The 10,242-nt window shown below is 47.8% G+C and overlaps 1 protein-coding gene across 1 annotated transcript in view; it reads right to left on the bottom strand.

Moving 5' to 3' along the window:
- Nucleotides 1-854: 854 nt before the first annotated feature.
- tshz3b (teashirt zinc finger homeobox 3b) overlaps nucleotides 855-10,242 on the bottom strand; it is a 62,028-nt gene continuing 52,640 nt past the window's right edge. Inside the window, 16 exon segments of the mRNA XM_083792520.1 lie at nucleotides 855-5,027; nucleotides 5,030-5,320; nucleotides 5,323-5,345; nucleotides 5,347-5,390; nucleotides 5,392-5,519; nucleotides 5,522-5,704; nucleotides 5,707-5,746; nucleotides 5,749-5,835; nucleotides 5,837-5,903; nucleotides 5,905-5,957; nucleotides 5,959-6,096; nucleotides 6,099-6,140; nucleotides 6,142-6,267; nucleotides 6,269-6,298; nucleotides 6,301-6,314; nucleotides 6,317-6,460. Coding sequence (XP_083648646.1) covers nucleotides 2,812-5,027; nucleotides 5,030-5,320; nucleotides 5,323-5,345; nucleotides 5,347-5,390; nucleotides 5,392-5,519; nucleotides 5,522-5,704; nucleotides 5,707-5,746; nucleotides 5,749-5,835; nucleotides 5,837-5,903; nucleotides 5,905-5,957; nucleotides 5,959-6,096; nucleotides 6,099-6,140; nucleotides 6,142-6,267; nucleotides 6,269-6,298; nucleotides 6,301-6,314; nucleotides 6,317-6,460 — 3,626 coding nt within the window. The 3' untranslated portion in view covers nucleotides 855-2,811.

Raw genomic sequence — 10,242 nt, 5'->3', positions numbered from 1 at the left:
TTGAATTGATATTGATGATGAATGCTTATTTAATCCCAGCTGCAGGCAGGAGGAAATAAAAGGAATAAACACTTGAAAGCACCCACTCGTCACATGGGCGTTGTTGTCATCTCCCATGAAGCCTAAACAAATATGTCTGCCAACTTTGGTACCTTGTGGAGAGTACTCACAAAATGGACGTCAGTCAGTGGTATAATTATAAACAGGGGATGGTGAGGGGGAGAGCAGGTAATGCCAGGCTTTATGCTTCCGTCTTACCTCCACATCCAGTGAGGAGGGGGTGAGAGAGAAAGAGAGAGAGAGAGAGAGAGAGAGAGGGTGAATAAGTTGGAGATAATCGTTTATAATACAATACAGTGTGTGTATGTAATGTATACAGACAGACGGAGACAGACACAGGCATAGGGATAGAGCAGACATGGGACTTAAACTCAGGATGTGATGTACACTGTGTGTGTGTGTGTGTGTGTGTGTGTGTGTGTGTGCGTGCACGTACCTCAGCCTCAAGCCACTGGGACACAAAACACAGCCTACTGGTAAATCCCACACAATGATAGTGTCTGGTTCTATGTATGACTGTGTGCATATGCGCATGTGTGTGTGTGTGTGTGTGTGTACCTGCCTGCGTGCATGCGTGCGTGTGTGTTTGTCTCCCACACAACCTTGCGACTGCTCACTGTAAACTAGACAGACGCTGACACACTCCCAGACTAATGCACTCATTAGAGACCGTGCAGCACACACATAATTGATAGCCATGACACACACACACACACACACACACACACACACACACACACACACACACACACACAGAACGCATACACGTTGTTGCAAAAAACGGGTTCCTTTTTTTTAATGCTGCAGTAGAAAACAAGGTTATATGAAGTCATATAATGGGTGCTTCATTGTCAAGAACAACAACAACCGAAAAGGAAACAAATATAACAAGAAAAAAAAAAGGAAAAAAAATAACCCAATGGAGAAAAATAAAAAAAACTCACGGCACAGAATGCATAACAGTGTCTGTGCTGTTTACATGCCGATATTTTACACGTAAGGATTATTTGTTTATTTTTGTTCTTTTTTTCATTTTTTTTTCTTTTTCATTTTTTTTTCTCTACACATGGCAGCTGTCAGTTACTTCAGCAAATTAACTGCCAAAAATGTAGCAGAACTTGTCACTCAAGAGGTTAGTGAAACCATGGTTACCTTTCGTATCCTGAAAAATAAAAAATAAAACAAAAACAAAAAGATAAAGCTGTGGGGTGGAATCATGGGTAGTGTAATTAGAACCAAGAGAAAATAAAAATAGGGACCTATCGAAAAGGCATTCAACAATGTGAAACGACAACCGAGAAGTGCGTATAAATAAGAGGTTACGTGTGAAATTTCTTCATTACTTCATAAAGTAACATCTCTTTTTGTACAGACTTTTTTTTCTTCAATCTTTTTAGTGTTCATACAGCGGCACATGTAGAGAGAGTAGTGTCTGGTAAGAAAAATAATAATAAACGTCTTTAACCCTTTGAGCACGAATTGGAAATAAAAAGATTCACTTGGCCCCTCCCCCCTCCCATTTCCATCATCTTTTGATTAAATAACACATTTATAAAACTATTGTGCAAAACAATTTCATTAATGTCTTCATATACTGTGCACCAGTAGATAGTCATAATCCTCTTAAATTAAAAATATAGAAACAATGCATAATTTAGACAGGAATTAGTTTATATGTTTTATATACATTTTTTTTTACACAGACCTGAATTTTTCATGAAGGTCCCTGATCAAACAACGCAAAAAAATAAAACAAAAAAAAACAAAAACAAAATACTTCAGATTTAGTTCGTTGGCATCACGAAGCTACAGTGCTCGTCTTGAGACTTTGGGGGACGTTTTGCCAGACAAATATTAAAGCCAAAGACTAAAACATTCCTTTTTAAACACTTTCAAGACTAGGATTAGACTCTGGAAGAAGGTCTACTGTCTGGAAAACACGAACGTTGTGGAAAACAATGCAGTCACTGAGCACCTTATCTCACAATAGCTTGATTAAATTCCAATTTCAAAATCTTGCTTCAATAGTGTGTTGTGGGTCTTGGGTGTAGAAGTGCTTTGACGTACTCAGAGGGTTAAATTCAAGATGCTGACACCAGCACAAAAATGTCAAGTAAACAAAAAGAGCGACAGTGGGCGAGGAAAAATAAAATTAAAGCAGGGAAACAAATTAAGTCATGGAAAGTGCACCAGATTTAGTTATAAAATGTTTAACTAAACTGTTTCATTTATGCATGCAGCTTATCACACCCCAGTGATGCCAAAATATAAAGGAACTTAATCCCATTTACACAAAATGTCAAAATACACACCACTTCATTTAGAATCTCTTTTTTCTTTTTAAACCTTCATATACTGTATCTCATCAACGGCCAGCATATCTGTAAAACTGCACATAATCACTCTCTTTTGCACAAAACACGAGTAAGTGTCGGGGCCAGAGTCAGGCTACCTAACGTACAAGTAAAATACAAAATAAAACAAACAAAATCTCCGTACTGGCCTTCGGCCTGGCGAAGAAAAAAAAAATTATAATCATGTGCCAAAACTCAAAGCAGTAGTTGTATGGCATCTCTGTGCAGTTTAGTCACTTCAATGGTCCTTTTTTTTTCTTTAAAAGAAATGTCCATGAAAGGAGAGAGAGAGAGAGAGAGAGAGAGAGAGAGAGAGAGAGAGAGAGAGACGGACAGAGAGAAAGAGAGAGCGAAGTGAGACATAAAGAAAAGAGTGCAGCATTGTCCTCAGCCAGTGCTACTGCTGCTTCTCCAGCTCACACACATACATGAGGTGGTCCTCGGGGGATTTCCCGTGAGTCTTGCTCAGATGCAGTTTGACCGCGTGCTTGCTTGCAAAAGTCCGGTTGCAGAGCTTGCACTGGTACACGGCCACACCGGCATCCTCCTCGGGGGGCGGCGCGGGGGAGTCGGCCGCAGGCATAGGGGATGGCAGGGAGGTGGGTAATGAGGAGGGGAGCGGGTGGGTGGAGGGGTGGAGGTTCGAGAGCAGTTTTTCAGACAGTCCTTTGGTGTGGCGTTGCTGATGGTGCTGCTGCGATATGTGGCTGAGCAGCTGTTCCCCGGTCAGTTTGGCCAGGTCTCGCAGACGGAAGCCCAGGTGAGACTCCAGGTGGCTGACGTAGGTGGACGGCGAGCGGATCTGAGAGGCGCAGTCGCTGCAGAAGAACACCGGGTGGCCGGAGTCCAGGTTCTTCAGGAACTTGGTGCCGCCGGTTCTCCGAAGCTGATACTTCACGTTGGCCAGCCAGTGGGATATAGTGGTCATGGAGAGGCCGGTGAAGCGAGAGATGTGCATCCTCTCCTGCGGGCTCAGGTCTGACATCACGTACTTGCCGTCGTTTGTTTGCCGCAGGCTGGACGCAAACTGGGCCTGCAGAATGAGCAGGTGCTGGGGGTTCCAGTTGGACTGGCGGCCTTTACGCTTCTGAGCCGGGGAGATGTCCTCGGTGTCATCCAGCGTGGCGCCCTCGATGTCGGAGCGCTCAGACAGGCTGGTGGGCGTGGAGGACTTGGACACCACCTGGCTCTCTGTTAGGTTCCTCAGCATGTCCGAGATGTCCGACAGGGCGTTCTCTCTCAGTGGGGAGTTGGACATGAAGGACGCCACGGCGGCCGAGGCTTTGGCCATGGTGACGGTGGAGGAGGGCGAGATTGAAGACGGCGTGGAGGTGGAAGAGGAGAGAGCGGTGGAGCCCAGGGAGCCGCCACCGCTCTTGTCGCCACTCTTGCCTTTGGTCAGGTCTATAGGCTGATCGTTGTTGTTGCCGTTGTTGTTCAGGTGGTGCTGGTAGAAGTAGCGGTCCAAGTGGTCGTTGGTGGGCTTTTTGGTCTGTGCCGGCGAGGCAGCCACGGCCGCCTTGTCCGCCAGGCTGTTGCTCATCTTGAACAGCATGCTCATGGGGTCGAGGGAGGGCAGGGCGGGCTTCGCCGCCTTACCCAGGTGGACGTTCATCACCGACTGCAAGGCGCTCAGGGGGTTGACGAATGGCTGCTCCGGAGGGTGGTCCGTGATGATGGCCGTGCTGCCGCAGAGCGAGGCGGGTAGGGGGGACGTGACGGCGGCGGGCTCTACTCCGTTCTCCACGGGCTCCTTCTTGGCAACGTCTCCGTTAGAGTCTCTGTGATTTTCTCCATTCCCCTCTACTCCTCCTACTCCACCTCCAAGTCTTTCTCCTCGTCCCACGTTCTCAGGGGTTTTGGAGCCGCCTCCCCTCCTGTCTTTCGGGGATTCTCCCCGGTCCGAATGCCCCGTCTCGCTGCTACACGGGGAGGGGGTGGTTCGTCTCAGGGGGGAGGCCCTCACCACTACACTCGGCTCTCTCATCTTCTCCTCCACCTTGGCCACTTTCTCCGTCACCTTCTTCACCAGCTCTTCCATGGCATGGAAGTTGTTCTTGGGGGAGGTCTGCCGGCTGGGCGGGGAGATCAGGGGCTGGCTCTTGGCCGTGGGAGAGAGGATCTCCCCGCCAGGGAACATGTACTTGAGAGAGGAGCTCTTCCCCGAGGTGCCCAGAGAGAGCTTCATTATGTTGGGGAGCTGGTAGGCGGCGTGGATGCTGGGGTAGCCGCCCCAGCTGGGAGCCCCGTTCTGGGCCTTGTTGATGGCTGAGGCCACGGTGTTCTCCAGGGACTTGAGGATGTCGAACCCCCCTTTAGGACTGTCGTCCAGGTCCTCCTCAGTCAGATAGGAGTATTTAGAGGAAATATCAAATTTCTCCTCAGGCTCTTCCTCACCCCCGGTCTTCTTCTCTTTACCGTTGTTGGTGATGTGCTCTTTAGTACATTCCTCCTCCCTCTCCTCCTTCTTTATCTCCACAACCATGGCGGCAGGAGGGGTGGGGGGAGGAGGCACGGGGGCAGGTGGAGGGGAGAAGGCGGTTGCTGCTAGAGGAACTGACTGGAACTTCTGTTCAACTGAGATGGCGATGGGAGCCGGAGGCGTCGATTCCATAATGGCTTGCCTTTCTTAATGGCCGAGTTGGTGACTTTAATGAAATGTCCGGTCACCATCATGTGAGCGGTCAGCTCCTGCAATGTGTCATGGGAGCTGCCACACTCCATGCATTTGAGGATCTGCGACTTCCTGGATTCAAACTGCCAGGCATAGCTGGCACCGTTCTGGTGTCCATAGCGGTTGTTGGGCGTGATATAGGGGTTGGAGGCTTTATGGAGCATGTCACTGGTGTCCATGAGAGGGGTCGCTTTTGGCGTCGTGACCCCGTTGGAGTCTGGCGAGCTGGGATGTCCAGCTCAATTGGGCTCTCTTCCGGAGGAGGAGATGATCTTAGCTGCCACCGGCGTAATAGGCTCTTTTCAGAGGCACTTTCTGGTAGTGTTTAGTCTTGATCATGTGGACGCTGAGATCCTGCAGGGACTCAAAGGAGTGACCGCAGTACATGCACTTCAGCACCTTCTGGGCGTCCTCCTTCCCCTCCATCTCAGCAGGGAGCGCTTCCTGGGCTTGGACCAGCGCTTGGTGCCGTCGCTGTCCGTCTCGTGGTTGTCGTCGCGGTAGTGGCCCATCTCGTTCATGTGCACCGTGAGCTCCACCAGCGTGTCGTACGCCCCGCTGCAGTCCTTGCAGCGGAACTTGCTGGCGCCGGTGAATATGGAGCCGTAGAGCTTGTGCTCTGGCGGTACAGCTGCACGGTGCTGAAGAGGTGGGGCTCCATGTGGGGCCGTTGTGCACGGCGACCCCGGGCTGCTGCTGCTGGGCCAGGCTCAGCCGGTTGTGGTGGTTCTGCGAGGCCTGCTGGAGGGGTCTTGGCCACGGCCGTCTGGTGCCAGTCGTACCCATTGCTGCCGCAGCTGCTGCTGCTACTGCTGGCTGCTGCTGCTGTGGCTGCGGGGGGGCTTCTCGGCGGGCGCCCGGGGCGGTGGTCTGGGTCAGGTTCAGGTTCAGCGTGGACCAGTAGGAGTTGGTCAGGAAGGAGGTGTAAATGGCCTTCATCTTCTCCAGGCTGTCGGCCACCTGCCCCGTCGTGCCGGCCAAGATGACGGCGGGCTCCTCTCCGCTGACTGGGCCTGGGCGGCGCTGGCGGCGGCCATTATGACGGCGGAGGAGGGCAGCAGGGGAGAGCGGGTTCATGGCGTCCCTGGAGAGCAGGGGTCGTCTTCGTTCTTCCAGCGAGGAGCTCTCGAAGTCGGACATCCTGTCGCTGGACTCGCTGAGGTGCGACTCGCTGTCCAGGCTCCTGGCCGGAGAAGTCGGCCGCGGTGGGGAGGAGTCATGGAAGCGGTGGAACCCGCGTGCTCCTTGAGGAGAAAGTCCTCGTCCTGGCACAGGAACTTGGCACCGGCTCCTCGCCCTCCTCGGCAGAGTCCGTCTCCTTCCAGGTCCTCGTCTAGTAGGGCCGCCTCCTTTTCATCCTCAGGGACGTATGCTGCAGCGAGAGAGAGAGAGAGAGAGAGAGAGAGATTTGTTAGATGCAAAAGGACAGCATGTCTAATGATAGAGATCCTCTGTTCTGCATTCCTCGGCTGCCTCACAAAGCAGACAGCCGATAGAAACACGAGGCATTGGCATTCTCTTCTACTCCCCATGAAACAAAGCAATCACACAGACAACCACCCACACAGACCATTTCATATCATAAACGAATGCTGTAATTCCCATTTTAACACCCCCCTTTTGCATTTACATTGTTTCAAATTGGAATCAAGTTGCCTCTCTCTCCCTTCCTCTCTCCACCCCCAGGTCTTTGTTCTGTACTGCAGAAAATCAGAGACAGTCAGAACGAGAGAGAGAAAGACAGAGGTGGAGGATGGAAAGAGAAGGAGGAGGGGAGGGAGGGGGGACAGAAATGTCTCTTCAAACAGAACTTGCCACCTTATTCTTCTCAAGGGGCAACAGCTTGAAATTAAAACTAAATTTGAAATTAATGAAGCACATTCTGGTGGTGGCATTCGTTTCTGAAGTAATAAATTACTTGTATCACCTCGGAGACAGCGGTTCCTGTCTGTCAATTAATATGTCTTACGCTTCTTCTGCAGACTCTAATGCATTCCCTAACAGACACACTCACCATTTAAATTAAGCATGCATTTTCACTCATTACACTTGCTCAGCTCTCGCCTCCTCGTAAATAAAATGAATGTATGTACGTTTTCCCGGCAACAAATCTCTCCCCGCAAAAACCCATTTGCTTCAATTACCAAAGATTAGAAAAAAGTTTAGAGTTATTATTTACAGTTTAGCTCGCGGGGGAGAGGCTGGAGGCTTTCAATTTATATTCAAATCCCTCTAGTTTAAGAATAATACCATGGGAATCGTACAGAGAGAGGCATTGAGACAAATTATTTTTATAGATACTTTTTTAATGTATTTTTTTGTTATTTTTGCGGAAAACCAAACAGAACATGAATAATACTGTGAACGCACACTTTCGATCTAGCATTTTTTTAAATGAGAGCGCACACAGTCACGCACGCACGCACAGCGCACAACGCACACACACACACACACACACACACACACACACACACACACACACACACAAACACCACACCCTCTCTTCCTACACTGCAATGTCTAGAGTGTTAATTTAACTCAAAGAGTTATACATACACATAAATATATATATATAACCCATAGGGGTCCAATTGGTTCCAATTGCACAGAGTTTTCTCTCTTTCTGCGTACAGTGCTGCCGAGTGAGCGGGCAGCGGGGCAGAAGGGAGAGCGAGCGTCTTAACGTCAGTGGCGTGGTGCCTAGCATTCCTTCCTGTAACAGGCCATCACTCATCTGACCTGGTATGTAAACACACACAGGAACAGGTCAGTGGGAAGGGTGTGGCACGCAGAGAGCACATTCAGTCCCACTGTCCAGAACACACACATGTACGCACACACACACACACACACACACACACACACACACACACACACACACACACACACACACACACACACACACACACACACACACACACACACACACACACACACACACGCACCAATGATTCACTGGAGAACTGCATGCTTGCCTTATGTTAATGAGTCGAGTTAGTTTAAGGTTAATCTCTCAAGATAGATTCAGCTCAGCAGCTGAATAAAACAACTAATGTGCCGATGTGTTGTTTATTGTACACTGGAAAATACAAAAAAATAAATACCAAAATAAAACCAAGCAAAACAAGGCAAATGACGCTTGTACACAAGTCAGATTTTCAAATTGAAACTAATTACTACTACATTAAAACTAATTGCTACAGAACCAGCAGTGTTGTTTTGTAGGTATTGTTTGTAAATGTAGTGTATTTTTGTATGGATAGCAGCATCGTCTTGCACATGCAAATAAGCTACATATCTAACTCATTGGCCCAACAGCAGCTCTGTTAGACATGGCTCCTTCTGAATAAACAAATAAATAACAAACACACACTTCTCTGTGACGTTATATGTCAACCAGTCCTGCGCTGTTGTTGTTTTTCGGATGTGTTAAGATAAGAACAGACTGGATCACCTTGGACTCAGTGTGCAAGGACCTTAACCCATCTGAACGGGAACCCTTTTTGGTGTCAGCATCATGTTATGCTTTAGCTATTGAAAAATACCAGATCTACAAGCTCATAGCGCGCCACCGAGTGGCGCGCTAAGAGCTTGTAGGTCTGCTATTTTTGAAAAATCAAAAGAACGACTGACATTTTTTTAATCTGATCTCAGGTCAGAATGGGTTCATCAGACCAGTGTGTGTCCAGTGGAAACCTCGTATGAATCTGATCTCAGGTCAAAATGGGTTCATCAGACCAGTGTGTGTCCAGTGGAAACCTCGTATGAATCTGATCTCAGGTCAGAATGGGTTAACAACCAAATATCTTGTCAGAGGGCCCCTAGACGCCATGCTGCTCTGTGCGCCCAACTGACCCACATTGCCATTAAAAAAATTAAAATAAAAATCTGTGTATTGTTATTGTAATCAGTAATCACTACAACCTAAACCAGGTCATCAGTGGCATTTATATTATGAATGGGATTGATGACCTGGTATTTAAATGCCCAGCTAAATGTGAGTATTTGCCCTAATACTAACAATCCCATGGAAGCTGAGCAGCCTCCTGCCTGTCAGAAACCTCGTATCGCCATAGTTAAACATTGTTGTGTGTGTGTGTGAGTGTGTGTGTGTGTGTGTGTGTGTGTGTGTGTGTGTGTGTGTGTGCATGCGTAATTTGTAAATGAAATGTGCCTACTTCATCATACAGCAGTGTCACACAAAAGTAGCAAAACATTGCCATAAACAAGCTCACAACGCAACACCGTTGCAAGCTTGTAGCTATTTTACTATGTTGTTGTATAAGGTAAAGTAAAAGTGGTGAAGCCTGTTGCGTCCGTTTTGCAAATAATGAACCAATGAAAGATATTAAAGGTTTTATGACATTCATTTTCATTTCTTTTTCTTTTTTTCTTTTAGGTTTTATGACCTAAATTACACCCAAGAACCTGAACTTTGAACATTCAGTGGATTTTCTGTGGTCTGAAGTTTTCTTTGGGTTTTTTGGCCTTTTGAGCTACAATGAAAACAGGCAACACAGTGAAACAGTGACATCTGCTGGCAAATCCCATTGACATATATGGGATTTGCAGTAAGTGATGTCACTTACTGCCGGCAATCAGAGCACCTGTTTGAGCCAGAAAACCCCAGATCACAGAAAATCTACTGAATGTTAAAAGTTCATGTTTTTTGGGTGCAATTGAGATTAGAAAACCTAAAAAAAAACAAGAACAATTCCCAAAACCTTTTTTTTTAATGTCACAATCCCTTTAAAGCAGAGCTTGTGTTTGTAAATAATAACCACATTGGGTCCATTGGAACACTGGTTATTCTTTCACCCACATCTCCAGAAAAGTACAGTTTTGGACGTACAAGTTTTCAGCCTGACGAACTGAAGTCTCCTTGCAGAGTGTGTATGTGGAGCCTCTGGGTAAGTGAGTACCTACTGTACACTACCTGCCAGCCATATCATACCGCGCGCTCTTCAACTGTAGCACACTCCCACCACTCACTGAGCTGAGCACCGCACAAGCTGCATACGCGTATGTGTGTGCAGCGTGTGAGTGTGTGTGTGTGTGTGCGCGCGTGTGTGTGTGTGTGTGCGTGTGTGTGTGTGTGTGTGTGTGTGTGTATGTGTGTGTGTGTGTGTGTGTGTATGTGTGTGTGTGTGTGTG

The sequence above is a fragment of the Protomyctophum parallelum genome (assembly GCF_964188405.1).
Source record: "Protomyctophum parallelum genome assembly, chromosome: 2".
Taxonomy (NCBI): domain Eukaryota; kingdom Metazoa; phylum Chordata; class Actinopteri; order Myctophiformes; family Myctophidae; genus Protomyctophum; species Protomyctophum parallelum.
The sequence above is the reverse complement of the archived record's forward strand: the minus strand, read 5'-3'. Positions and strand labels throughout refer to the sequence as shown.